This window comes from Aureobasidium namibiae, assembly GCF_000721765.1.
Source record: "Aureobasidium namibiae CBS 147.97 unplaced genomic scaffold scaffold_15, whole genome shotgun sequence".
In the NCBI taxonomy this organism is placed as follows: domain Eukaryota; kingdom Fungi; phylum Ascomycota; class Dothideomycetes; order Dothideales; family Saccotheciaceae; genus Aureobasidium; species Aureobasidium namibiae.
Window position 1 is genome coordinate 109,335 of NW_013581194.1, and position 27,754 is coordinate 137,088.

Below are 27,754 nucleotides of genomic sequence, written 5' to 3' on the forward strand. Positions count from 1 at the left end.
TCGATGTTCGTTAGGTTTGACATGAACAAGATACTCCAAACCTCTGTATAAATATGTATGAACACCAATCTTGCAAAATCCGCAAACGCCGGAGGAAAAGTGCAAACGTGCGTCAAAGCTCTTGCTCACTTTCTACTCGCGACCACGAGACTGAGAAAAGCGTCTGTCTCGAATTTGTGCTACTCATGGGCTTGTCCAAAAGGTACCTGGAGCTGTTGTCACGCCGGCCCACGTGGTCGACAGCTGCTTTCCGCTGCACCGGACAGAAAAGCAGGAGCATTACAACCGGCAGATTGGCTAGCTTGCCGCGTACACCTCTATTCGAAGCAATCAAGTCGCACGATCCAGAGAGCTCGGCCGTGATCCACTCCTTGTCAGGTCGTCAATTCAGCTATGGCTCGCTTCTGAAAGACGTCGCAATTGCCAAACAACGACTTGCCAACGATGCCGGTAGAGATGCTGGAGCGTTGCAAGGCGAGCGCATAGCTTTTTTGGTAGAGAACAGCTATGACTATGTAGGTGCGCTTTGCTCTCGTTTCCTTATCTCCTTGTTCCCGTTCCTTGTGTTTGCCTGTTTCGATGCCGTTTGGTCTGAGTGAGATGCACTTGCTGAGGTATGTGGTCAAACAGTGACGCTACTCGCCATCCTAGGTACCAATGCCATTGCCGTACCACTCTCGCCTGCCTTTCCGTCTGGAGAGTTGAGATATATCCTGGATCAGAGTGGTGCACTCGTGCTGGCGACATCCTCCAAATTTGCGACCAAGGCCGACGATGTCCTGAACGGCGAGCTGGACAAGAAGCCCATCCTTTCGCGCCGGGAAAAGATTGTCCAAGGCAGTAAATCCAAGGAAGACGTCGTGCTTGAGGAAATGGAAGAGGACAAGGGCGGCATGATGTTGTACACCAGCGGCACGACCAACAGACCTGTGAGTCTTGTCAACTGGCATAAGCGAAGAGAAGTCCTGACAAGCAGCAGAAAGGAGTACTGCTCCCACAATATACTCTCATGGCCCAGGCAAAATCCCTCTCTGAAGCATGGCACTACTCACCTACCGATCACTTCCTCCACGTCCTGCCTCTCCACCACATCCATGGCACAGTCAATGCACTCCTGACCCCACTGCTTGCCGGCAGCACCATCGAATTCCTCTTTCCCTTCACCGTTGACTCGGTCTGGTCGCGTCTTGCCGCCCCGTTCCTCTCGACCTCGTCCGGGCAGACGAAAAAGCCCATCACGTTCTTTACTGTCGTACCCACAATATACAACAGACTACTTCAGTCACACAGCACTCTCAGTCCGGATATGCAGAGCGCGACGAAAGAAGCTCTTCACCCGAAAAACATGCGCCTGAACATCAGTGGCTCGGCAGCTCTACCTACTCCTATGAAACAAGCCTGGACAGATTTGAGCAACGGAAACGTACTCCTCGAACGCTACGGTATGACGGAAGTAGGCATGGCTCTTTCATGCGGTCTTGCAAACGAGGACCGCGTAGACGGAAGCGTGGGCTGGCCACTTCCATCTGTCGAGGCTCGCCTGGTCGACCTCGACACAAAGACTGTCATCGAGCCTGGCGAGGAGCTCGACTCTAGTGGTAAGGAACGCAGTGGCGAGATCCAATTGCGTGGTCCCACCATCTTCAAAGAGTACTGGAACAACCCAACAGCCACAGCAAAGGAGTTCACGGAAGACGGCTACTTCAAGACTGGTGATGTAGCCGTACGAAGGAACGTCCCTTCTGCAGGCAAAGGCGCTTCGGGGGAATGGGCGCAAGGACCAATGTACTCCATTCTCGGCCGTCTCTCAGCCGACATAATCAAAGTTGGCGGAGAGAAAGTGTCGGCCCTGGAGGTGGAAAGAGAGATGTTGTCCATTCCTGCCATCTCCGAATGTGCTGTAGTAGGCTTGTCTTCCGAGACATGGGGTCAAAAAGTCGCTGCAGTGGTCGTGTTGAGTGAAGCGGGCAAGACTGCTGGAAAAAACGGAAAGCCTTTTGGTGCTATGGATCTGAGAAGAGGCTTGAAGAACAAGATGGCCGCGTTCAAGATTCCTCAGGAATTGAGAGTGGTCGAGAGTATTCCTAGGAATGCCATGGGCAAGAGTAAGTTGTCGCTTTGGAAACAGTTACGTCCTCTGCTAATTTGCTCTGTATGCAGTCAACAAGAAGCAGTTGGTCATTCAAGTCTTCGGACCTCAACAGTAGGGGAGGTGCTTTTCGTGAGACTTCAGTCAGGGGAAGGCAGGATGAAACATAAAATCCATTTGTCTGCATTGTTTTCGCTTGGGTAAAAATCAAACTGCCTTTGAGAGATAAGAAGGCCCACGATCTCCTTCTTCCTGAAACACTACAATCCCATTCGCGCCTCTCGGTCATCGCATATCCATCTCGAATCTCAGCTCTGCCTTTCGCTCAAACCTCGACGCCCTCGCCAAAGACCTCGTTCTTGACCAGCTCATACGCTGTCAATCCCTCATCCTCGCCAGAGTCGACATTCATACCCACAGGCCATTCATCCTCGCCCTCTGCGTCATCGGCGACAGGATGTTCCTCTTCTTCTCCATCCTCCTTCCCGATCTCAGCAGCGAGCTTATCGGCAGCGTATCTAGCTCTACCGGCTGCAATGGCTTTGGCATTGTTGATGTCTTCCTCGGTCTCGGGCGTGCTGATCTTGGGTTTCTTTGCTCTGGAAGCAGTGATGCTTCTGGCTTTGGTGACCTTGGGTTTCTTGGTTTGACGAGTGGTGGTTTCGTCGTTGGAGTTGCCGGTGGGAGAGGAGCTGGCGAGAGTGGCGGAGGAGGAGTCAGGGGGCGAAGAGAGTTGTTTGCGCTTTCTGGGGTTGGGAACTTTCTTGGTAGCAGCAGGAGTTGCTTTTGAAAGATGTTAGAGAAAGAGCGATTGTAAAGTATTCACAGCCGTAACCAAACTTACCAGTGTCGCCGCCAGCACTGATACGCAGTTTCTTCTTGATGTCCTGGAAGCAAGCGCGAGCCGATGAAGCATTCTTGTAGCCAGCCTTTTCGGCCAGTCTCTCGTAGTCGATCTGTTGTTTTTCGAGGTTGCTTTGTTTAGTTTTGTTCCTCTGAACGAGTTCGGGAAGATGGAAACGAAGGAGTGTGCTCCTCGTGTGCAAAAGATATGTCACCCGGGTACCTATAGAAATGCACAGTTCTTTCTAGATAGGTAGCAAAGTCCAAAGAGAGTCGATAGTATCACTACTCTCTGTGGATAGCTTCCCAGCTATGGAAGGAACCGTGCATTTCTGTAGCTGTGCGCGTGTGGTATATCTTTGCACATGGAGACGGATGAACGGTCAATTGTGCAGTGAAAGGATGTCGATTCGATGGGTGAACAAACGATGCAGAATGGATAGAATGAGGAAGGAATGCAACAAAGAAAGAAAGCAGAGTGTCTTACCTTGGGAGGAGTCTTCAGGCACTGGAGAACGGCTGCGACGATCTCGGCATCACGCGCGGAAAGAGTTGTGTTAGGTGCCATGTTGAAATCGATTGATGATGTTGTGATTGAAGATGTGGGAAGTGGAATGCTTGGAAGGAGAATGGTCGTGAAAGGTTGGAAGAAGGATGGTCGAGAAGAGTTGGAAGAGAAGGATGGAAGAGAGGAGAAGAATCCAAAGTGACGCTTTCAGTCGACAAGTGAAAGTGTTGATTCGAGTGCGGTCGAGTAAATCGTCTATCTCACAAGGGCATGCGAACAACTTTGCAGCCGTCAAAATGCACAGTGATTTTGTGATCAGGGAGTCGCCCATTGAAACATGCCTTTGACCGCTCTCACTGGAACTAATCATGACATGGAAGACATTGTGCAAATCTACTGCTGTACGTGCCAGACATTAAAACTTGGAGAGGGGATTTCAGTGGTTCTGTGACTATACCAATCCACAGTACTTTCGTGATGGAGGGAGACATTCATCGAAACAGGCTCTTTTGCACACATTCACTGGAACCGACAAAAACATGGACAACACTTTGCATTGCTATAATACAGTGTGAGAGACATCATCACGCAGAGAGAAGTATCTTCATACTTTGGTTCATGTAGAAAGTGGGCAACGAGTAGCATTGAGCGCTGCGAGTGAAGATCCAAGGAACCAGTTCAGACACTACAAAGGTTTCCCCAGATATTTAATCTGTTTCATTTCGTTGGCTGCGCACGCCATATCTACTGGAATAGCTCTATAGCGTCCAAGATCTTTGCCAGTCAGCCAGGTTTGACATGAGACACTGCAATTTGACTTACAATATTCGGAGCCAAGTATGTGGCACCACTTGATCCCGATGCAACAGTGATGACAATCGTGTTGGCTCCTGTCACTAGAGTGCCGGCAGGAATCTTGACATCATAAACCTCACCGTTACCACGATATGCTCCTCTGGTGACTCCCCGAGAATCTATCTTTACTGGTGCGGCAGGAGCAGCAGCGTTGTAGTTGTTGATCTTGGCTTGAGGTCTAGCACCTGCAAAGTTTAATGTAGTTCCAACGCGCAAGGTAGCAGCTCCAGTCTGAGCTGCTGACAAGGTGAATTTGATGGTGAAAGGATCATTGACGCCCTTCCAAAGTGCCATAGGTACATCTGTCAGCTTGCTGGTGCCGACAGTGTACGTAAGTGGACCCCAGCTCGACATCCTCTTATCGGAAGGGTGCATTCGAAGTTGCTTGTCAGCATTGCGAAAACCAGTAGGTTGGCCATCCCAATCACCAATCGTCCAGATAGTGTTTGATGCTGAGGCTCTAGATGCGATGTTTTTGCTTGCGGTTGTGCCAGCAGTGACAGTGACGCTAGTCTCTGCAACCTAGAATTCTGTCTGATACAAGGCCATCGTGTATGTACCGGGACGCATGGCTGGAGATGTGAATTTGTCCGACGAATCAGCATATGTCCAGTATTGGTTATTTGTATTGTGCCAGTGGACGACTTTTTGGAAAGAGCCTCCAATACCAGAAGCTGTGCCAGAAACTCGACCACGACCAGAATTAGCCACATAGCCTGTGACTCCCAAGCTTGAGAAGAAGGAAGTGTCGGCCTGACTAGCAGCAGGAATACCAGAGCGAGTGAAGGCGATGGTGTAAGGGCCGTGAAGACCTTGGCGAAAAGGCTCGGTCTGTACATGACCAGAGTTCATGTAAAAGTAAAGACCCGTGTAATCACCCACATTGTTGGAGTTGATATCTCGTGGAAGGGCCCACCACTTGAGGCCTCGTATGCAGGATCTTGCAAGACCATGCAAGCATGTATGGGGTCTGAGCCATCACGATACACGCAATGAACCTTGTCATCGATAAAGCGTTGACTTGAATAGAATTTGCTTCGGGTTTCGCCATTGACAAGGTAGACATCGGAGCCCTCAACAGTAGACGTGCTACCAGCAATGGTTGAGGCGGCTCCGAAAGGATACTCGAGAGGGAGTGCTTCAGAATTGAGACGAGCGACAAATCGCAGCTCGCCAATTGTGGGCTCTGCAGTAGTGTGGGTTGCCATATGTACTGAACTGTCGCCGCTCTTGACGACTATGTAGTGAGTCAAGGTGGCGGTCTTGCAAGTGATTTTTGCATATTGGCTGGCAACGACTTCTCCAGAGACAGTTGCGGATCCAAGACCTGAGCTGATGTGGGAACCTGTACTTTTGTACTGGAGCTCTTCACCGCGATAGAGAATTGAAGTGATGTCACAGCTCTTTCGGCCGACGGTGACAACGAGCGAGTTGGATGAACCGGCATCAAGGACAAAGCTGTTGCCGTTACTGGTCAGACCAAATGCTGCGGAAGCCAATGGAGAGAAGAGTGCTGTAGCGACAGCCAGCAGTCTAGGTACTAGCATGGTAAATGTGATTCGAAACATTCCTCAAACCAGAGGCTCTGAACATCTTAGACAGGCTCCATTATATATCCAGGCTGATACCTTGGGTATAACTCGATGCGGAGGATCGAAATCAATCCGTTCTCGACCGAACAGACTACGTGCAGAATGGAAGTTACACCATTTGCAAGTGAATGCTGGGCGAGACTCGCTTACCCGCAAGCCGACCAGCAGGAAACACATGGCCACCGGTGTGGACGCAGGTGAGACAGACTCAAGTAATTGATAGTCCCAAGCGCAGGAGTCGACGGTAGCGGCGAGACTATTGTGAGCAGAGATGGCACGATACTGATCACCATAGGTGGAAAATTATGGATCAGTAGTAGGACGATGTCGGTCAAGGATACACCGATGCATAAATGATGTGCATGATATTTGCACAGCAGAGCATAACCCCGCAGTTCAAGTGTAGGTCGCGCTTGCCAATTGATCTAAATTTCTACATGAACGACCAGAATGCAGCGGATAATTGGCCAATCTGGTGTCGGACATGTCTCTCTTTGGAGGAGGAGATGACAGTGGGCCGCCTTCGCCTAGCCAGGTGAGCGACTTCTCTATCAGCACCATTGGCGACCATGAGGGGCATCTGGCGCATTCAGAAGGCTCGCCAGACACTGCCGCTGCCCACGACGATCACAACGACAACGCCGATGCTGGAGACGACGCTGAACGAGTCGCCGACGGTCAACTAGGAGAGTTGCAAGATGACGGGAACAACAGAAGCCCGTCAGCAGTATCTGATGGCAGCGACGTCGAGATTCGGCCCAATCGCTTCCGAGGCTCAGACCGCGCATGGCTACACCACACACAGGCCGATCGCTCTCTTGCCCTCTCGCTCGACCAACTCAATGCAAATGACCTCAGCCTGCATCTGTACAGCGCCCATCATCTGAAAGCTCGCTTGCGTCACCGACAAGCTCCCTCGTCCTTGTCTCGACCCTGGATCCGAAAGAGTCGCTGGCTTGCCGACAACCAAGACCTACAGAAGCCCTGGTATCCCGAGTCTGACTGGACTGCCTGGCCTCTTCCTCTGGCCTTCGTTCCTCTCGGTACTGAATCTTTCGGTCGACCCAACGATGGCTTCGATACTTGGACTCTCCGTAGCGCCACGAGATCTACCCCAGCCGACAATCTGCGACAACAGCTGTATGCTGTCACGTTGGCACGAGCACACGACCACTGGAAATCTAGGAACCAACAGGCTTCTGATTCGACTCCCGCCACCAACACATCTACTGCTGTCCCTGTCCGCTACTCTCCAGTCAGACGAGGACGAACTCGCTCCGTGTCTGCTGGTCCGACTTCGTTCCCCTCTTCGCCATCAGTGGGAGATGACCTACCTCCGCTCTCATCGCTAGATCAGCCTGGCTTTGATCAGGGAAACGCCAGTCACGCTGACTTGCCTGCGGATATATCCATCAAACCTGACACTGACGAGACCGAAGACAAGCGCTTTGCACGTCCCGTTTTTTCTGCCGACGACGATCGTTCCCATACCCTTCTCCGTCCTACCGTCAACCACATCGTGTCAAAGCTTGACAGACTTCTCCTGGCCTTGCATCAGAGCAGACAGACACATGTACAGCGTCCCAGAGATGGTGATACCTCGGACTCTTCTGCAAGATCAACCTCTCGATCGCCTTCCACAAAGCCTCCAGCGAAGAGGTCCAGGAAGTCATCTCATTCTCGGACTGCTACTGGCATCAGACGTAGTCGTCGTACAGACTCTGCTTCTCGTGCCTCCAGTCCATTGGATCTTGTAGTGTTCGATGATTCTGGTGAGGATGAAACGTACGAGCCAGAAAAGCCCAGAAACAGGTCACGTTCCCCCAGCAACAGAGCATCCTCACCAGAGTCGGACTCGCACATCACATCTCCGAGCGGCAAGAAACGACGCAACCCTCCCAGACCAGGCTTGAGAGATTGGAGTGAGGTTTTGGGTATGGCGAGCTTGAGTGGCTGGGATCCTGCTGTGATCGAAAGAGCTCGTAATCGATGTCGCGAGCTCTTTGGAGAAGACATGCACCTGTATACCCTGGCCGAACATGATGGTTCCTCTGCTGATGAGGATGAGCCTGTTAACCACGCCTCAAACTCTCGATCGGCCCAGTCCGCAAGCTGGCGATGCCCCTTGTCAAACTGCTTCCGTAACATGCAACCCCTTGCACATGGTTTTCGCTGGCGCGAGCATATGCGCAAGACACACAAGTACGATAATGACCAGATCGCAGAGCTAGAAGAACAGTTGGTTCGTTCCGGCGACATCGCTCCTGTCTTGAAACGTCATCGCGTGCTGGCGCACAATCCGCAAGGCTGGCAGCCTCCAAACCCGCTCAAGTGTGCGCACTGTCCTGCCTCAGGACAAATTCAGTCCACCGTGAGCCGTCTGCTAGAGCACATAAAAAGGGTCCACAAGTACGATCCACGTACTCAAGAGCCGCCCGAACGTCTTTTGGACAAGGACGCTGGCCTAAGCGAAGACGATACTCCTGGAAAGTCAAGCAGTTCTGGCGAAGATAGCGATGGCTACATGGTGGGAGGAGTACACAACGATGGATTTCTACAGTCTGTGCTCCGACATGCAGGCTCTAGGGGAAAGGACCTTGAACAAAGGGCAAAGAGAGCTAATGCTAGACGCTCAAAAGCCGAGCTCAAGAACGCAAGGACGAGTAAAGCCAAACGAGGCGCAGATGCGTTGAGTTGAGTTAGAAAGCTCAATTGCTGCGCCGTTAATCGATAGAGCAAGTCACCACTGTTATGAAGTTTGTAACTCTCACCTTTCTTCCGCCCCGAAATGTAGAGCGACGTCCCCACTGTGCAAAGGCATAGCAGTAACTCAGTCAAGGCCTTGACCAAAGAGAGCCTAAGATGAGTTGTATCTCGATGGGCATTGTCCTGTTTGCTGAAGATTCTGTGCGTCTGTATGGCTACATGCGTATAGACTCTTGCACATAGAGAGTGTATCTCTTCGAGAGAGAGGTGCTGTGGACTTCACTACTCCGCTGAGTATGGAGAGCGTTGATGGGGGGGACCGCTGAAAATCAACAAGATCATCACGGAAACATGGCAACCACTATTGGGAAGACAAGACGCACATCACGATCATCTCTCACACGGCATCACAATTTGTGGATCTGCTGAATTATCGAGCAAACTTTTGATATTCCTCTCTATCATGATCTCGAAGCCCGCAATGAATCTTGCATCTTTACTGAGACGCAAGTGCTTCGCTCATTATAATGCAACCATGATGATCAAATGCCTTCTTTTGTATCCCGCAGGAAGGTGAAGTCGAACCATGACCAAGCATTGATCACTCAGACCTCCTCGAAGTCCTCGTTGGCAACCTCCTTCTTGACCTTGACAAAGTCATCATCATCATCATCCTCGGACTTGGTAACCTTTCCTTTGCCCTTGCCCTTGGTAGCGGGGGTCTTGGGCTTCTTGGAGGGAGTGGGGACTTCCTCGTCATCGGAGCCATTGTCATTGGCAGGCAGGACGACGGGAGGAGGGCGTTTCTTGGCCGACTTGGTACCAGGGGTCTTTGCGGTAGCAGAGCCCTTGATGACGGTGTCGTCCTGAGCGTTCATCTTCTTCTTGAGAGCGGCCCAGGCGTTGCGGGCAGAGCCGACAGTGAGGCCAGCGCGTTGGGCAAACTGTAGAGATCTGGGTCAGTTGACGAACGAAGAGAGGGGCGCAATGAGGCAGCTACCTTGTCCATGTCGAGCTATGATGGCATGTTAGCAATGGTGTGGGTTTCAATTGACAAGAAAGTCCTTACCTTGGGCTCGCCCTCGAAGGACTGACAAGCAGCGGCCATGAGCTTCTGTTCGCGTTCGGTGAAGGTAGACATCTGTGTGTTTATGTCAGTCTTTGAGGTCAAAGCCATTGCATAAAGTCCTGTTACCTCTGATGACAAGATTGAAGACGTTTGTCAGAAGTGGATGATGGTTGAGGGAAAGATGCAGACCAAAATGTGGATGTGCAGATGTGGTAGTGCAAGAGAACACAAGATGAACAGAGAGTGAAAGCTCCTTCGTTTGTTGTCGAAGACACGTCTGAGGGTGAGTGCGATGGAATTTGTGTTGGCATCAGCTTGAGAGATGTTATGATGATGTCGTCGCGGTCAGTGAAGGGCTACGCCAACACATACTGTTATGTACGTGATGGTCAACTTTTCACTCATCACTTGGCTACGTCGTGCCTGAGTCGATCCCGCATCACGATAGCTGGGCAAGGTGCGTCTTGTCGAGGTTCAGTCACAGCGAGACGTCTCAAGTAACGATCATAGATACTGGAGGGTAAACACGTCCATGATTCTGCACTAGAAGCGTTTGGATCATAGCGAGGGAAACACAGTATGAAGAGAAAGCCATGATGGAGTCATTGAATTTGTATCGGTTCGTATAGCAGATATCGACTGATGCCAGGCCTAGTGCTGTTCAGATCTCGCTTTCAAGAATATAGTGTCGACAAAGCAAGTGGGAAGGACAGAACCACGTAGGTCATCGAATGTTGCTAAATCGTGAGCCCATGCGTAAACTGCTGAACCTTGCGAGAAGGCCCAATCGATGTCGTTCTGAAGTATAGAAGGTTCGAAACCTTCGATCTCGTTCGCTTAATCAAGGTTATGGCTCAAGATCGAGGTCGCTTATATCCTTGCAAGGGGACACGAGCGCTGCGGTCGGCGCCGAACGACTAAAAGGTGGTTCCGATCCAACGACCGCAACAGCCACTGGGCTTGCACACGGAAATCTGCCTTTTTGAGTTGGTTAGTTGCAAGCGAACATCCGGAGATTCGGCGATTCTCATCCGCTCCGAAGGTCTCCGTTGCGATCGCAAAACAGTACACGAGGTTTGTGGAGACGGAAGGGTTCTGACGGCTGCTGACAGGGATTTGTGGAAAGTAAGAGCTCGTGGTTCGAGGGTACAAATCGGGGGGCGGTATGTCTGCATGTGTTTATCCTAAGCGCGGAGTGACGAGGCACTTCCAGGCACCGAGCTTCAGCCTCTTCCGCAGACCACATGGCATTGAGTTGAGTTTTCATCTAACAAACTTCCTAGCGAACCCGTGGAAAGTGTGTTTCACGTTCTTGTGCCAGTCGGTGTGAATCGGTTTCCACATGGCAACGAGTTTTTGTCGGAGTGGAATATCCTCCATGATATTTTCGTTGAAGCCTCTTGGAGTTGGCCTCGATGACTACCCTGCGTCGTAGCTGTACACGGCGACACTGCAAAAAGACTGCATAAACGCTCAGAGGGGACCAGCCGACCACGGCCCGGCTGACTGCATATTCGGAGCACTCGGTGCGAGTAGATTCGGGTTCATGGAGGAATAGACAAACAGTACTTTTACTGATGCTGCGCCGTTGGTTAGCTCGGTACCTCGAGGCATCACGGGCCGATACGAACGAATCTCGGGAGTGACATAGAAAGGATTGACTCGAATGGTCTGTCCCCCATATTATTGCGCTGCAGAATCCGTTTTGAGCAAGTCCGCTTTCTTAGACTCTTTTTCTTTTCTAGATCGATAATCCGCTGCGTTCTCGCTTGACAAGAGTTCTGCCGTTGCTTCGAGGCGAATATTCGACGGCATGTAACGCCGTAACGTTGAGATTCAGAGATTGGACTCATGTATCGGGCACATTTCATCGCCTGTAAATGCCGTCGCTCGCCGGTATTGCGCTATGTAGTGCTTCACGTGGCTACCGGGTGCGGTCGGCAGGTAGCCGGCGCCCGCCTCATAGGGGTCAATTGTACTTGACCTGCATACAACAAACGTCTTGTTTGCGAGTCTGGATCTCTTTAAGTCTACAACCATCAACAGGACTATTTGCCTGAAGAGGTGCTGCATGTCAGTACAAGTTGCATCAATGGGCACTAAGCACCTATTTGTTGCTGACGCGGCCTGGCTCTACAACGCTCCGGAGTTGTGACTGTTTAATCTGAAAGAATTGGTCTTGCAGATCGCCTTCATTCCAGCCTTACAGATTTACCAGCAGATCTAGGACGGAAAGAGGCACCGCTGCTCTCTAGTCCATGAGATCCTGGACGGTGGTCGTAGATGTCATATATCGGCGCTCTGACCTGTCCTGGGGTAGGCTTGTCCGTTCTAAGCCATTCCGACCAAACGACAGAACTCAATGGTGGCTGTTTTTATCCCCAGCTAGCACACAAACGATACAGTCTAGTTTGAGGGATTCTTCCCCAAAGCTTGCGAAACAGGTCTGCGTGTAACAGCAGCGCCACCCCCAATTTCCCCTCATGGTCTCTCTGCACGCAAGCCAAGGACCACGAGCATGAGTGAGTGACCAGATGGCCTGCATGCGCGTCTGATCCGGCGTTCGAATTGACGTCAAAGGGTCATTGCCGAGTTGGAATTGAACTAGGGCTGCGAAAGTCAGATCATGAACGGCATGGCATGTACAGAGACACCATGGCGAGAGGCGTTAGCGCAACGCTGCTTAAGCTTCTAAACTTTCCCGAAAGTTACGGTTTTCCAGTCCGGGCGAGGGAAGCATCTAGGTGTGAATCAACTTAAACTCTTGATCCCAAGGTCTCATCAGTCCATGCCTGCCCTGTTTCAAGGAGCAAATTATAATCCTTCCGGCACCTTCATATCTATTTGTCTACTCTTCGGGCCATTACTTGTGGCTTCATTCTCGTCGACGTTCTTACTCTATTGAATCGCTTTAACGCCATAACCATTGATAGTCTCAGTCTCACCATTACTAGACCCCGCGTCCAACACTCGCATCGCCAACAATAGCTTTGCATGGGTTCCAAACCCCACGCTTAGGATCTATAAGCCATGAGCCGTCACAATACAATCACAAGCCCTTCTGCACAGCCAGGACAAGACGTCATCGCAGGCCCCATACTCGAGTCCAGTCCATCGAAATCACAATCGTCAGGGTCAAATTCAGACGTCGACTCGGCAATCGGCGAAAGACGTCGTCCAGGAACACGGCAATCGAAACCGAGATCACGAAATGGATGCTGGACATGTCGACAAAGAAAGGTCAAATGTGACGAAGTTCGACCGGTCTGCGCATCATGCAGCCGATTAGGAAAAGAGTGCGAATGGGGTGCACGCTACAAATTTGACGACCTGAGCATGCGCACCCGACGGAGGCACAAGCATGTGTCGGTTGTCGGGAGTCCATCATGGGATGACAAGAACCAAACACGCATGATGGCTCGACAACTATATACCCGGCATCAACCAACACTGCCACCATTCACCGAACTCAGTAACGAAGACGAGAGAGAAAGAAAAGCCCTAACGCAGCCTGCTGGGACCTACAATGTGATCTTGGTACCGGATAGCTTCGGTCGACTACCGGAATATGGTGGCTTGATCAGACGATATCGAAGTGGAAACGGATCTGTACCCTACGGTTTCTCGGAGGATCCTAACCTTGTTGTGCTCTCCGAATTCGAGGACACTCCCTACTTCATGGCTATTCCAGAGCGCAAGTCTTCTGCCACGAGTTACACAACCCAATTTCCTACCCCAACTTCCATCCCCCGGGAACTCACGAATCACGGAGCTGCAGATATCGACGAAGTCATGGCACACTATAAAGAGTTTATATCCAAAAGGATGATGCCTCTTGGATCCAGATTTAAATTGAGCGAGCACGGTCAAGACGATGTTATCGTTCTTGAATCACGTCGATTTCCACCAGTCAGTACCGTTCATGGTTGATGAGTCGACTCTTACTGACGTACACCCAGTTATATCACGCCATTTGCGCCATCACATTGCTGAGCCTGGCGCTCAAAGGACAACGACATCTTTTAGCGGGAGCCTTTCAGCATTACCAACAAGCCATTTCTGCATGTATATCGAGTGCAGACATGTCACAAGGATCTTTCATATATCTTCATTTCATTCTCCTTCTTTACGACATCTGCTGTGCGACTCAGAACTGTTCACCGGATGGAAACATGTGGTCGCAGCATTTCCAACAGCTGGCTCGTCTGGCATACTCCCGAGACAACTCTGAGATTACAGAGTTACAAGCATATATCCTGTGGTACACCCTTTTCCTGGACGCACAATCCTGTCTAGCTGGAAATGCAGAATCTGGGAGTTTCGTACGAGCATACTTGATGCACGGATCAAATTTACCAACCTGGCGCAAACCAGAACACTCAACACAACAGCCCAACCTTGAAATCGCGGGTCTAACCGCTGTCTCTGACCTCAGCAAATACATGTGCACACGATTGGCCGAATTGAGTCAGCTGGCATTGCAGATGCGAGAAGATGTTGAGATGGGCCGTGGTAGTCTTGCAGAGCATCAAGACGCTATAACGACATTCAGGAACGAATCGTATTCTTCTTGGAATATCAAGTATCCTTCATTCTTACCTCGAGACTCACCAGAGGCCGGTACGAGACTGCCAGCCCTTGCTCGGACAGTATTCGACTTTGTATGTGCTGTCTTTTTTCTTCTTTTTCCTTTTTTTTTCTCTGCCTGGGCAGAATACTAGCCTCTGCAGAACCTAAAGACTAACGATGACTGTAGGCATCTCTTCAGTATTCTACGTCCATGGTGTATCTGCACACAAGCATGTATCGTGGGCAACGTATGCACATGACGTCTGCTCAACGTAAAGAAGTCGCCAATCATTGTCGTCACATTCTGGCCATGGCGGCTTTGGTGGTCGCGGAAAAGAGCACCGAACAACACCACATCATTTTCGCCGTCTTTCTCGCCGGGGTGAACTGCGCCAACGACCACGATAAAAACCGGGCTATTGGCATCATTCGCGCCATGGAAGGCACTGGCATCAGCTGCAACGTTACCAAGTCTCGTGAGCTACTTGAAGCTGTATGCGCAGAGCAGAGAGAAAGAGTCCAATTCGGCGGCAATGCTACTGAAGTCGATTGGGTCTCTTTTGCCAGACAGCGCGGCATCAGACTTGTCAACCTCGGTGTCTGAACATTTGTTTTCATGTATAACTTCTCTATTCGTTTCTTGTAAAATTTTGGGATTGGGTTCTTTCTTTATGGTGGACTTTATGATGATACCCTTTGGAGACGGGCATACATAGGCGATTCTTTTTTTCTTGCATCTTAGATACCGTTGACATCGATGCCGTTGACGAGCTTCGCGGTGACCATACTCGTCGCATTGCCTTCTTGTCCAGCCTTTTCCTCCTTTTTCGTGACTTCGACTTCTCTCAGGCGTTTCGCCTCTTTTTCTTTGCGCTCGCTGTGTCGATCGCCAAACAGGTCAAAGTGCTCTCTCATGACCAGAGTGTACTTGAACAACTCTTCCATGACATCCACTACTCTATCTCGGTTGCCCGAAGGCTTGAGTCTGCTTCCACCTTCTGCTTTGACGAAAGCGTCGTGGTCTGTTTCGTCGAGTGCGTCTGTGAATTGGGTGTATGCCATGGGGACTGAAGATTGGTTTGGGATAGCAAACATGCGCATCCAGCGACCGAGAATGCGGAGGGAGTTGACAGTGTTGAAGGATTGCGAGCCACCAGAGACTTGAGCGATTGCCAGAGTGCGTCCTTGAGTCGGCCTTACAGAGCCTGTGCTTAGTGGAACCCAGTCGATTTGATTTTTGAACACTGCAGTCTTTTGTAACGTGTCAGAGCAAGGCGCCCTTTGTGCAGTTGGTCAATTGTACTTACAAGGTTACCGTGCTGTTCAGGAGATACCCAAACATGGCCATCACTCCATTTACTCAGCTCACGCAGCTCTTGCACTTTGGGATGCTGATGCTGCACATCGTCCTTGACAGGCAAGCCTGAAGGATCAAAGACCCGCACATCAGCACCTAGACGCCATAGAATGCGAGAGCACTCAAAAGCCAACAAGCGCGAATACGATCTATACAGCATCTTGTCAGCAAACGACATCAACACCAGACCATAAGATGATCAGATAACCAACCTTTCGCGCAGACTACCATACAAGACTAGAATCTTCAGTCTGTTTCCTCCAGTCTTTGCCATATCTGCCTCTGACATTTTCAACGCAGTGCTGAGTTCGGATTTGGCAACCCAATCGCTGCTCGTCACTTCCGGGCTTGTGATAAATGGTCTATATTTTGATCTGATGCTCGCATCATCCTCTTCTTCGGAAATAGCCAGTGTTTTTCCATCGTAAGCAGGGTCCGGAACCAAGAAATTGGTTTCTCGCATAACCTCCGTGTTATTCAAGTCGCCATGGACGCGGTTGCCAGACATGATGGAATATTGACGTAATCGGAAAGCAGTATATCGCGGTGCTGATGCCTGAGGCGTGCGAGGTAGTATTCGAGATGTGAGAGGTGATAAATTTTTCAGCAACAACAGTCTGCAAGGCGACATTACTTTTTGAGGAACAATACTCGATCTGGATGGATTGATAAGGCCATGGGGGTTTACATATAACCCGTGGGAAAGCGGCCCGCCACACCCTGAGATGTCACTGCTTCCTGTCTTGGCAGTGACATCCTGATATCGCGACATCTCGTTACGAGCTCTCACCTTCCTAAGCTGGTACCTCGAATTATGTATGGCACGTGTTTTCTAGATTGGCCGAACAGTATGAGATGATTGAATGTCAGGTATAGAGAGTTGGCGATTGCGATTTTTGGAGGACCTGGTGTTTCGACCTTCACACTGCTTCAAGTCTTGGGCTGTCACTACCACCGAAAATAGGCCATGGTCATGACATGAGCAAAACTCGAATCGCACAAAACATCGAGTTTGAAAGCTGTACGAGTCAACAAGTCGATAAAGATGAATAGTGACTGATCTAAAAGTACTAGGCGGCATTCTCGCAGCCGTTTTCGCAGTGTGAAGCTCGACATTCTATATTCGTCCATAATCATGTAGAAATGCTGTTTACTGAAAGCAATATGATAAGAGAGAGCATGGTGGTCTCGACGCCCGTTTGAGAACTCCCAACGCCGCGCTTAGCAAATAATTCGTGAAAGCATGTTTGTATACCCGTGCCCTTTTGCTTCTTGAAACCGGTTGCTCAATCACGAGCTTCACATCTTGACACGCAAGAGGTAGCGAAGGCGGACCTGAGCGACATCATAACAGATGTACTCGTTGTACTGAAGGTAAGCACCGGGGATGTTGGTTGCGCCAGGAAGCTTGGTGGTATCGGGCTAGTTGAGTCAGAAGATGATTATTTTGAGGGCTCAGAACAGATCACATACCATGGTTGCCCCGGCGAGAGAGGGATGAATACATCCGGCATCCTTCCAGGTCTTGGGTGCGGTTTGACCTTGGCCCCATGTAGAGAAGGCACCCATCTCTTTGGCGGTCTCGGCTGCTTCATAGCTGGCGTCGGTGAGTGTCTGCATTGGCTTGCCCAGTTCGGCCTCGCACAGGAGGAGAAGTGCATAGCCGTCTGAATCGTATGGAGAACAGTAGTTTGCACTTTTGCTCGACATGTCGGCGAGATAAATACCCTATTGTATTGGTTAGAGACTGTGCTCGACTGTGGATGATCATAGACAACATACCTTGCCGAACATGTAACCGTTGACAGGCGCTTCGGGCGGAGCAATGCGCAGACCTTGACTGAGAATGCCACCGAAGTTTGTGGTTCTGCTGCCGTGCCACAAGAGACGGCGGTCGCTGGCAACCGTGGCGTACTTGCTCTTGTCAAATCTCTCGAACTCGCCTTGACGCTGGATGCGGAAGATGTCCTGCACTTCGTACTTGATAGAGTGGGTCGAACCGCAGGTCTTGTGAAGGTACTGGTCGATCTCGGAGAACTCTGAGCTCGAAGGTGCGAGGGAAAGCATCTCCTGCATTCCAAGGCCTTGGAAGCGCGAGTCGAGAGGGTGGATTTGGCTGGCTGTCTCCTTGGCCTTCTTCAGAATTTCGTCAGCATTCTTGAGGTCGCTCAAACTGTCCAGCAATTCTATCTCTGGCTTGAGCATGTCGAGAGTCTGGATGATGGGTGGTCGGTTCCTTCCAAAAGAATGAGGAATGTAGCTGTAGTACTGGTTGCTGAGCTCCTCGTAGCCAGCTAGACTGTGGACAACTGAGGTATCGCTCATCATGGCAGACAACTCCTTAAGAATCTCGAAGCCTTTGATGATGGTAGCTTTGCTGAGCTTGCCGAGTGGGAGCTTGTTGACGTCGTAGTTGAGAGACTGCATGGTAGTGGCAAAATGCTTCTGGTTGAAGACAAGCTCCATCAGGGACTGAATCGGCGGCTCGAGGGTGCATTTGGGTGGCGTGTATTTAGGACCATCGTCGTCGTTGTCAGGAGAGGCACCGGATTGGGCAGGAGGCTCGTCGTCGTCGGCAAGATAACTACGTTCGACAAAGACGTACTTCTTTGACTTGGGCTTCTCGCGTCTGTCGTCCCATTTGAGGCCAGACTTATCCTTGAACTTTTTCTCGAAGTTGACAAAGGCATCTTCAATTGAGCCATCACCGAGCATAGCCGACTGACCGTGCTCGCCAACACGGCCCCAGCGAGTCCATGTCTGGTACCTTTTGTAAGAACCAGAGCTTTCTAGGAGCTGGACACGATAGAATTTGTTGTTGTTGTTGGAGGCATTGGTCTGGTTGAGCGAGGCATCGTAAATTATACCGCTGTCGGGATCAACAAAGACATGCCAAGCAGCAGAAACACCGTCGTCGATGGGGATGTCGAGAGTGGCTCCTGCTGGGGCGTACTGGGCATCGGTGACGGGTGGAGCAGGCTTGCCAGAGTCGGTGGGAGTGTCAACGGTAGTGGCAGCAGGCGGCTCCGGCTTGGGCTTCTTCGCTTGTTTGGTTGGTGTGGGGGAGGACGCCTTTCTTTTGGTCGACGAGCGCGTACTCTTAGTCGTCGACTTGACGTCCATTTCAACTTCGGCTTCAGCATCATCCTCTTCTTCTTGTTGGTCAGCTGGCTGGCCCGACTCAGCATCGTCTTCCTCAAGAGCGTCGATGATGAGTTGTTTCTTGGAGAGGCCGGTAGCCGAGATACCGCGTTCCTTGAGTAGCTCCTTGAGCTCGGCGACTTTGAGCTTGCTGTAATCCATGACAGTCGACAGCGTTTGTTGCGTGAGTTTGATGTGTGAATTGGGATTGTCAATACTATGGTAAGAGGTCAAACCAGTCACTGGCAGAGCAGACAGCTGGGTTATTTGAGAGAGACGAGTTTCGTGGTGATAGCAGGCAGAAGCGCATGCTTGGCGGGAAAGTGCGACGCTGCTGCCCGCTGTTGCCTCAGGTCCACGCGCGCCCACGCCTTTTCAGCCTGCCATGACTGCCACTTTCAGTCCGTCAACACTTGATATGCACTGACTTCCCAGTACACCCAAACATTGACTCCAATTCAACCCATCCCATCTGCTGGTGGTCCCTCCCTCACTCACTCACAACAACTCCTCCATCATGGCTCTTATCGACTTGCCACCCGAGCTGCTCTTGCGTGTTTCAGCCTTCCTAACCACTCCTGAACTTGGCAATTTCAGACTCACTTCCAAACCCATCGAGTCTGTTCTGTTTGACAGCTTTGCTCGCGAGTTCTTCACCAAAAAGCAATTCATGCTGGAACAGCCCAGCCTTCAAGCCCTGATCGATATCTCAAACCACCCGACTCTTGCCTCTCGCCTTTCCGAGCTTGTCATCAGCACACATGTCCTTCCTTCGGATCCAGACATGGTCTCTCCAACCAGCAGAGCCCTGTACGCCGCTGGTCACGTCAACCACCATGTTCTTATGGCCTCAGGCCAAGCTCTGCTCATGTTATCAGAAGCCTTTTCCAAACTACCAAACCTGCGTACCGTCGGCTTGCGAGACTACAACGGTCTGGGTCGTTGGCGTGACGGCGAATTCGCTACTTGGAAAAGCTGGGGCTGGTCTTTTGGCTGGGAAGCCATGTCCACCTACCACCCCAACGATCGACACACTCAGCGACCACTCGAATCCATCTCGCCTGAACCCATCTTGCCTCTACTATTCTACGCTTTGGGCCATGCCAGAGTTCTGCCCGAGAGCATCCATGTCTTCCTGCGCAAGCATTCAAAGCTCACACAACAATCTTTCAACATGCTTGATGGCTACCTGGGCGACAAGATCACTCCTGTACTCGGTGATATAAAGGAATTGATGTTGGCCATTGGAAATGACACGATACCATACCATCATCACCGATTCACGAAGGCCACCAAGTCAGATATGGCGAATAACCTCCCTCTCGCGCGCCTGCTGCAGCGCACACCCAAGCTTGAAACTTTGCGCCTAAACTTCGAGCAACACCAACCCTTTGGTTCCGAATTCCTCAATTGGCTCGGTTCCCCGGTGCCTACTCAGACTCTTTCTACCACCCTGGTGACTGCTCCTGTCTCGTTGCCTCGACTGACTGCTCTCGAACTCGGCATGGCTACTGTTCCAGCCAATACTCTTTTGAAAGTCCTCACAAAGTTCGATCTGGAGTCTTGCAGCTTGTGGAAAGTCAAAATCTATGCTGCGTCAGCCAGCGAGCCTGAAGACTGCTGGCAAGCACTTCTTCAAAACTTCGCAGCTGCCATGCGTCAGCGAACATGTCTCACATCTGTGTTGATCGGACACCCTTCACAGGTGCATTATGGTAAGGAACCCCATGACCGGAACGCCGATTGTTGGTTCAGACCTGTCGGCGCTGCTGTGGATGACACGTTGGGGCTACGAAAAGAGGCCAAACATTTTGCTGGCCCAGGCACAAACATGGCAGATTGGCTCCAAGAGTTGTCAACGCGCACCCACATCCCGCCTCCCATCGTGCTGGAGGACTACTCGGACTTCTCCATGGACAGTGACCACGAAGGGCTTGGCGACGAAGATGACGAGGAAAGTAGCAGCGACAGCGATAACGAGGACAGTAGCGATGATGGCAGCGATGATTATTGAGCAGAGGATCGAAACGTGAAACGCAGACTCCCCTGCGAATATCATAGCTCAATGGCTTCTTGGCATCTATAGACAAATAAACAGAATCCAATACCACGAGATCGACTAAAAATTGCGAATCAGTTCTCGTTCAGCTGCGCTAGTCTGATGCTCCCTCTCCGTGTGCAAAGGCTTGAAACGCATGTAGCTGTACAGATGCACAGTGGTTTCGAGAAATGAGCAGTCTCCAACGAAAGACGATATCACATCGAATCTCTTTGTACGAGTCTCTACTTTCAGAAACAATTATGCATTTTCATAGTGGAATACCGTCTGTTACTGCGCAGTAGTGTGAAGGTTGCAAACCTCAACACAAAGGAGAGTCTCCTTCAAGGGCGTGTGATGGGTCAAAATTGTATCGACGGTGAATTACATGTCCACTGTGCGAACAAGAGTGCTGTGGAACATGGAGTGATTACTGTAGTCACGACAAGTTTGCAGAACGTTTTGTTGAGATTAGATTATGTAGTAATATAGTATGTGTTGGCTTCCTGCCATTAGAAAAGGGTTGGTTTCAATCTAGTACCAATCGTGGCCATCCTCACCCTTGTGTTCATCCTTGGGATTGAGATTCAGAATCCTTTGTCCAGGACCCGTGTCGGCCGTCTGGCTCTCGAACGTGCCCGAGATAGCTCTTGTGCCAATTGTAGACAAAGAGTCATAGTCTTCGAGTGCGCCTGTGACAGCCGCCCACTCGGGATTCGTAGGTGATGACCCATCTCCCAGATCGCTCCACCTCGTGACCACAATGGCATGCTTGAAAAGCAGCCTCGGGTCTTTTTCCGATCTGTCTTCGGCCAACTTGACTTCCACCAGATACTCGGTCGGACACTCTGGACATCTGCGCATGGGGCGACAAGTAGAGCACAACGTGATGATGGCACCCTGCGAGGGTCTTCTGCCGGCAACCTTTGCCAAACCCTCGTGCAGTGATTTTTCCGGCGGTACAGGTAAATGACTCAGAGCGCATTTGCAGATATTCATCAACAGACCATCTCTCCAATGCGCACAGACGGAAAAGTAGGGTTGATAGTCTTCGCGGCTGTAGAGAAGCATACGCTCGCCTGCTGGAGTCAATCCTGGCTTCGTGAAGCAAGTGCTCTGAACGCGCATCAGGAGGTGGCCCTTGAAGACAAAGTAGCGGGTGCTGTGGATCCATCTCGGTTCGTGCTGTTCTCTCCAGAGGCGCGCCATTGTCGTTGCTTCGATGCCATAGTCGAGACCATATTTCCTGCCTTTCAAAGCGAGCTGGACAAAATTGTAGGGGAGTGTTCGACCTGTCGCAATTCGTATTCTCGGCTGAGGCATCAGATTGTTGGTGGCATGCGGGCAAACGAATAGAGGATTGAGTACACTGGCTGGCTTGAGTTTCTCCTCGCCCTTCATAGTTCGTAGATGGTATTTGTTGCAGACGAAACAGAACAAATGATTAGGTAACTGATCTTCCAATCTGTGCAGGAGCTGCATCCTGTCTTCTGCATGGTCAGGGTGACGGATGATTTCCAGAGAAGAAGGCCCCACACGATCCAACATGACTTTTGACGAGAGAGCAAGGCAAACACGATCAACCAAGCTCAGATGCTCTGTGACCCGACTCCATAGCTGAGAAGACAAGCTGGCAATATGCGCCTCGCCAGGCGAGCGATTCGGATCCAATTCGTACTTGTTCAATATTTCGGTAACTGTGTCGAAAGATTCGTGCGCCAGACTGTGAAGGATCAAGGTTTGGTCCAAACGCTCTCCAGTCTGTTTATCGATCTTTGGTCCATTCTCTCGCGCCTCGCGGATACGTTCTGCTTGTGTTTTGAAAGCAGGGTTTTGGTTCGAATCCTGCTTCGAGTCGATGGAAGCACTTTGTAAGCTTTTGCGCCCTGATTTGACACTCTCGCCAGCGCTGCTTTTCCTTCGGGGTGAGTTTGTGTCGTCGACTGATTTTCTTCCAAACGCAGATCGAAGCTTGTCCTTGAGGCTTCGACCAGTCTTGCTCGAGCTGTTGACGGAAAGTGCGTCGGACATGTTGATGGGAGGCTCAAGTTGCATCGATCTCTCGGAAAGCTTTTACTGGAGCTCCACGTTCTATGCGACAACAACAGGTCTGCTCGATTTCGATGTCACTGAGCAAGCACTATTTTCCAGACACGACGGTACGAATATCAAACAAAGACAGATTAATTAAAGTCGTTCCTAACGACGGGTGTTTTCTCGAGACCGCTCACTATTATGACGATGATGCACCCGCGAGGTCCCGCGCCTGGCTCACACCGCGGTCAAAGTTCCGAGTGGACCCGTTTACAACCTCATCTCACTCATCTCACGTCTCACCACCACAACAGCAGGATGCATCACGACATGTTCACGGAAAGATGATATCCTAAGAGATAAAAATGTTGGATATCGTACAGCTTTGGTTTGACGGAGAAAGGGAACTAGTCTAGAAAAATGTACAAATTTACCATGAAGCTTTTGTAGTAATCTAATCGACCAGAAGTGACTGGAGTCTGGCTTCGGTAGCGATGACCTGGAGGATAAATCAGTACAAGAAAGCAAAGAAAATGATAGCATGTGAGAACTCACATCGATAGCCTGCTTGGTCTCCAAGACTCTTCTGCACTCAGCGACCCAGTCTTTGCTCAAAACACCGGCCCAACCCCCAAGGGAGTTCATCTCTCTGGCAGCACCATCGATGTCACCCTCCTCGAGGAAGACTTGGGTACGGCTGAGGATAGCCTCGACATCGTCACCCTCGGGCATACCGGCACCTTGCTTGTTGAACATGAAACGAGAAAGGACGGCAGAGGCGGCGTGGGAAGCGACACCGGCATCCTCGGGAAGAAGAGCAGCCTTGCGGACCTCGGAAGCGACACGACGGAAGCGGTCGATCAAGTGAGCAGAGCTGGGGACACCACGCTGGTATGCGGTAGGAGGAATGCTGGCAACAGCAGCAGAGACGAGCTCGTTGTTGTTGCTGATCTCCTTGAGAGCGGCGAGCTCGTTGATGAAAGGAGTAGGGTGGTCGTGCTTGGAGATGGCGTGGCGGACGGACTCAAGAGCGACGTGCAGGTGTTGGGTAGCCAAGTTGCTGTCGACGACCTTGTTCCACTCGCCGGTAAGCTTCTCGAGGTCAGCAACCGAGCTCGACAGCTCGTCGAGACGGGCGAGACGGCCGTTGCGCTCCTCCTCGACACGGTCGCGCACACTCTTGGCGAATCGGCGCTGCAGCTCAATCTCTTGCTCAACCAGGGAGTTGCGGGTGCGCTGTTCGGCAACCTTGCGCGCAACGTCAAGCTCGGTCGCGAGCTTGGTCTGGTATGATTGCGACAGCTTCTCGCGTTCGCTCTCATACTCCTCACGCCACTTGGCCTCCTGGTCTTGCATTTCAGACTGGAGACGTCCGACGAGCTCCTTCGCTGCGTGGTCGAACAAGGTGTGGGCGTTTGAGATTTCGTCGGCCGTTTGCTTCTCGGCTTGAGCTTTGAGGGTAGAAATATCTGCGACAATCTTCTCGACTTGGCCCTTAGCGGCAGCCATGGTTGATGCGTACTTGTCGGCAGAGGGGTCGGCGTTGACAACGGTAATGATGTTGTTGAGCATTTTGACGACATCCTGGACGACGGGCTCGGCAGCGTTGGGCATGCTCATCAGATCGAGCTGGGTAGCAGCGGTGGTGGGAGCTTGGGCAACCTTAGGAGCGGCGTTCGAGGGCTTGGGGGCTGTTGTTTGGGGCTTGCGGTCAGACTTGACATCGTCCTTGGGCAGAAGGTGGTGCGACTTTGATTCCATGTCGAGGCGGGTCTTACCATCTTTGTGGGCTGCCGTCTCAACAGCAGCGGTGCGCTCGGCAGGGGTGGCCTCCTGGGGTTGCTGGAGAGGGCGAGATGGCTCAAGAGCGCTGACATGGCGGCGGTCAGTGTCGGAGCTGACATCGTTGATCTGTGCTGTCAAGCCACTGTTCTTTCCGATCTGGACCTTGTTCTCGCCGCGGACCTGGGGGTAATGGCGGTCCTCGAGTTTACGGCTAGGGAAACGCTTGCGGAACTCGCGCTCCTCGAAGTATGCGACGGCGTCCTCGCCAAAGGGTACGTATTCAGTGAAGAAGTCGTGGAAGTTGTCCGAGATGAGCGAGTAGTAGACACCACCAGCGAAACCAAGAGATGACAAAAGGAAGAGGGTGGTCAAGAAGCGTCGGAAGCGACCACGACGTCTGGGCTTGGGTGCGGGAGCAGATACAACTTTGGGACCGGTCGTAGAGGTGTGAGGAGGAGGAGGAATAGTGGCACCGACAGCCTCGGGGGTAGGAGGAGCTCTAGGAATGCCAATGGGCGCGCCCTCGATTGGTGAAGCGGGAGTTTCGGCGCCGAGCTTCGGCGGCTCAGGCACGTCGCCGACAGCTTTCTCGCTGTGCGTGCCAGGGAGGACGGTCTGATCGGGTCTACGAATGTCGGCAAAGGCTCTCTGGATGCGATTGTTAGCACGCGACAGTCAATTGGTCGGCTACATCAACGTCAGACGGGCAGGACGCACGGAGCGGTTGAGCAGCAATTGCGAGACGACGGGCGAGGCGCGTGGGGCGCACAGGCGAGCCCGACTCCGAACCAACGGAGTACGAAGCATTATGACCGCTGGACAGAAAGGAAAAGAGGGACGAGGAGGGGAGTTGGTTGCAAAGGCAGCTTCAGCTTCGACTTCGATATCACTTCGCTCCAACTGTCTGACCGACGTCTTCCAAGCGTGCACGCTCCCTCTCTCTTCTCCGCGACCCGGCTTTCGCCGTGCTAGCAGCTCATGTGGTGATTGTTATTCCACACTGAACGATCTTGATCTCTCACGTGACTAGCTGCTGTAGCTCAGTGGTAGAGCGTGGGATTGCAGTCTCTGCAGTCATCCTAAGGTCCGTTGTTCGACCCAGCGTAGCAGCTTCACTTTTTGTTTGCTTAACACGAGAGCCATCGAACGCTTGGTCTTGTCGAGATCCGTCGCATCAAGTGTTCATCTTGGATTCCAAGCTGTGGCCCGCAGAAGGAGCGACTGAGTTTTTGTTCTTCGAGGCCGATTTGTCGGAGTTGCTGCCCGCAAGAACAACACGCGCCCAAGCTTCAAAACATTTCACGCTCTTCGAAGAGCTCGCGCGTTCCCCGATTCCCTCAAAGTCTCGACAGTCCAAGACTTGGTGTACTTCTTACACGGTAGGTTTCCATATGTATGTCGTGCCGAGGAGTATATGCATCGTGATCTCTTGAGAGATCGGACATGCATCCTGATGACGCCCAGCTGATGACATTGATGGTCTATGTACAAAGTGCGGGCACTTCTGACGACAACACTTTCATGTTGAGGACTTAGCACACTTGACAGTCCCTCATTAAGCGGAGCATTGCACCAAGTATAAGGTTCCTCTTACATATATCACCTTTTAGCTTGCGCATTCTCATCTGCCATTGGATCTCATTATATCCGTCATGACGACACTCCAGAGAGCAACCAGAGCTCTTCCCTCGAGTATAAGTAGGATAACTCCTCGAACACTCATGGCTGCTTCCCGACTCCAGACCATCTCTCGACACATCCAGCCTCAAGCAATCTACACACCCTCCAGCCAACGTACTTTCACAACTACATCCAACATGTCTTCTCCCAACAACAACAATGATTTCAAGCTCTCTGAGCTCTTCAATGTCAAGGACAAGGTCGTCGTCGTCTCTGGTCAGCCCTTGGTGTTTTCTACGATATTGCGAGAATTCCTTCCTGACTTTTCTATGTAGGCGGTGGCTCGGGCATTGGTCTCATGGCTACCCAGGCATTCGCTGTGAACGGCGCCAAGGTCTACATCATTGGCCGTACAAAGGAAAAGCTCGACAAGGTCGCCGAGATCTACGGCAAGGACATTCCCGGACAAATCATTCCCCTTCAAGGTGACATTTCCAAGAAAGATTCGATTGCCGCCATGGTCAAGGAGATCGAATCAAAGGAGAAATGCGTCTGCATTCTCGTCAACAAGTAAGCTGGATGGTGCCCGTGTGCTGGTGACTACCCTTGCTAACATACAAATCAGTGCTGGTATCTCGTCCAACACCCTCCAGACTGAAGCAAAGACTGCTGAGGAGATGAAGTCCAACCTATTCGACAACAACGACTCGAACATTGAAGACTGGGTCGATACCTACAGAACTAACGTCCCACAATGCTTTTTCATGACCATGGGTTTCCTCCCTCTTCTCCAGAAGTCTACTGAGCTCCAGCATGGTTACTCCGGTTGTGTTATCAACGTAAGTCAATTTCACTTCGTGAGATTATCGACATGCAACTATGTTGCCAACTGATAGCTCTGTTGCCAACACATGCTAATAATCTTTGTAATAGGTGTGCAGTATCAGCGGAATCGTAAAGACCGCACAACATCACTTTGCCTACAATGCCTCTAAGGCTGCTGTCATTCATCTTACCAAGATGCTCGGTTTCGAGATTGGCAACAATGGTCTGAAGGTCAGAGTCAACTCGATTGCCCCTGGTGTGTTCCCCTCGGAAATGACACAGGGTGAGAGCGGTGAGAACCAGAAATCGGAGCTCCCCAAGGAGGACTTCGAGGGCAAGGTCTTTGCCCAGCGACCTGGAAATGATCGTGACATGGCCAACATGATGATCACCGTGGCTACTAACCAATACCTGAACGGACAAGCAATTGCGGTATGTTATTTTGCGGTGTCATCACCATCCGAATTCGTGAAACCATACTAATTACTATCTTGTTATAGGTTGACGGAGGTTACATCTTGCAGCACGGCTCTGCATAGATTGCGAAACTTGTGCAAAAGTGGCTTATGACTATTTATCATGAAATTTAATGACAATTGTCGGATTAGATAGTTCCAGCAACAACTCATCTGACCAATTCCAAACAAATCCAATCCTGTTCGCAACGCTTCCTTCTTACAGCTCAAATGTGTAGGCCGTGATGTCGTTTCAATCATCAGTCAG

At 51.1% G+C, this 27,754-nt stretch overlaps 12 protein-coding genes across 12 annotated transcripts; 5 read left to right on the top strand and 7 right to left on the bottom strand.

Moving 5' to 3' along the window:
* Positions 1 to 185: 185 nt before the first annotated feature.
* M436DRAFT_53094 (acetyl-CoA synthetase-like protein) lies at positions 186 to 2,207 on the top strand (the record flags this gene model as incomplete). The annotated part of the gene is made up of 4 exons (XM_013569411.1): positions 186 to 519; positions 631 to 929; positions 980 to 2,105; positions 2,161 to 2,207. 4 exons carry the CDS (start codon positions 186 to 188, stop codon positions 2,205 to 2,207), a joined length of 1,806 nt encoding a protein of 601 aa, XP_013424865.1.
* A 207-nt stretch (positions 2,208 to 2,414) lies between these two features.
* M436DRAFT_52788 (uncharacterized protein) lies at positions 2,415 to 3,500 on the bottom strand (the record flags this gene model as incomplete). Its single annotated transcript, XM_013569356.1, has 3 exons — positions 2,415 to 2,872; positions 2,925 to 3,045; positions 3,420 to 3,500. 3 exons carry the CDS (start codon positions 3,498 to 3,500, stop codon positions 2,415 to 2,417), a joined length of 660 nt encoding a protein of 219 aa, XP_013424810.1.
* A 684-nt stretch (positions 3,501 to 4,184) lies between these two features.
* Positions 4,185 to 5,842, bottom strand: M436DRAFT_74952 (rhamnogalacturonase; the record flags this gene model as incomplete). Its single annotated transcript, XM_013569496.1, has 4 exons — positions 4,185 to 4,214; positions 4,263 to 4,803; positions 4,837 to 5,213; positions 5,246 to 5,842. The coding sequence occupies 4 exons, from the start codon at positions 5,840 to 5,842 to the stop codon at positions 4,185 to 4,187; spliced, it is 1,545 nt and encodes a 514-aa protein (XP_013424950.1).
* Positions 5,843 to 6,371: 529 nt separating this feature from the next.
* On the top strand, positions 6,372 to 8,585 carry M436DRAFT_66030 (uncharacterized protein; the record flags this gene model as incomplete). Its single annotated transcript, XM_013569455.1, has 1 exon — positions 6,372 to 8,585. The coding sequence occupies one exon, from the start codon at positions 6,372 to 6,374 to the stop codon at positions 8,583 to 8,585; it is 2,214 nt and encodes a 737-aa protein (XP_013424909.1).
* A 613-nt stretch (positions 8,586 to 9,198) lies between these two features.
* On the bottom strand, positions 9,199 to 9,770 carry M436DRAFT_84198 (uncharacterized protein; the record flags this gene model as incomplete). The annotated part of the gene is made up of 3 exons (XM_013569497.1): positions 9,199 to 9,537; positions 9,594 to 9,608; positions 9,663 to 9,770. 3 exons carry the CDS (start codon positions 9,768 to 9,770, stop codon positions 9,199 to 9,201), a joined length of 462 nt encoding a protein of 153 aa, XP_013424951.1.
* A 2,922-nt stretch (positions 9,771 to 12,692) lies between these two features.
* On the top strand, positions 12,693 to 14,835 carry M436DRAFT_74955 (uncharacterized protein; the record flags this gene model as incomplete). The annotated part of the gene is made up of 3 exons (XM_013569498.1): positions 12,693 to 13,571; positions 13,622 to 14,323; positions 14,419 to 14,835. The coding sequence occupies 3 exons, from the start codon at positions 12,693 to 12,695 to the stop codon at positions 14,833 to 14,835; spliced, it is 1,998 nt and encodes a 665-aa protein (XP_013424952.1).
* A 134-nt stretch (positions 14,836 to 14,969) lies between these two features.
* M436DRAFT_66033 (arsenate resistance ArsH) lies at positions 14,970 to 16,096 on the bottom strand (the record flags this gene model as incomplete). Its single annotated transcript, XM_013569456.1, has 3 exons — positions 14,970 to 15,482; positions 15,539 to 15,737; positions 15,801 to 16,096. 3 exons carry the CDS (start codon positions 16,094 to 16,096, stop codon positions 14,970 to 14,972), a joined length of 1,008 nt encoding a protein of 335 aa, XP_013424910.1.
* Positions 16,097 to 16,887: 791 nt separating this feature from the next.
* Positions 16,888 to 18,513, bottom strand: M436DRAFT_29677 (PARP-domain-containing protein; the record flags this gene model as incomplete). Its single annotated transcript, XM_013569321.2, has 3 exons — positions 16,888 to 17,010; positions 17,062 to 17,316; positions 17,371 to 18,513. Coding segments are annotated over 3 exons (1,521 nt in total), but the record flags the coding sequence as incomplete, so codon positions are not given.
* Positions 18,514 to 19,246: 733 nt separating this feature from the next.
* M436DRAFT_52720 (uncharacterized protein) lies at positions 19,247 to 20,209 on the top strand (the record flags this gene model as incomplete). The annotated part of the gene is made up of 1 exon (XM_013569347.1): positions 19,247 to 20,209. A coding segment is annotated over one exon (963 nt), but the record flags the coding sequence as incomplete, so codon positions are not given.
* A 1,092-nt stretch (positions 20,210 to 21,301) lies between these two features.
* On the bottom strand, positions 21,302 to 22,798 carry M436DRAFT_74959 (iron superoxide dismutase A; the record flags this gene model as incomplete). Its single annotated transcript, XM_013569499.1, has 1 exon — positions 21,302 to 22,798. The coding sequence occupies one exon, from the start codon at positions 22,796 to 22,798 to the stop codon at positions 21,302 to 21,304; it is 1,497 nt and encodes a 498-aa protein (XP_013424953.1).
* A 457-nt stretch (positions 22,799 to 23,255) lies between these two features.
* M436DRAFT_53132 (uncharacterized protein) lies at positions 23,256 to 25,234 on the bottom strand (the record flags this gene model as incomplete). Its single annotated transcript, XM_013569420.1, has 3 exons — positions 23,256 to 23,300; positions 23,357 to 24,529; positions 24,605 to 25,234. Coding segments are annotated over 3 exons (1,848 nt in total), but the record flags the coding sequence as incomplete, so codon positions are not given.
* Positions 25,235 to 26,403: 1,169 nt separating this feature from the next.
* Positions 26,404 to 27,570, top strand: M436DRAFT_66038 (NAD(P)-binding protein; the record flags this gene model as incomplete). The annotated part of the gene is made up of 5 exons (XM_013569457.1): positions 26,404 to 26,482; positions 26,542 to 26,776; positions 26,832 to 27,045; positions 27,140 to 27,463; positions 27,532 to 27,570. 5 exons carry the CDS (start codon positions 26,404 to 26,406, stop codon positions 27,568 to 27,570), a joined length of 891 nt encoding a protein of 296 aa, XP_013424911.1.
* Positions 27,571 to 27,754: the final 184 nt, after the last annotated feature.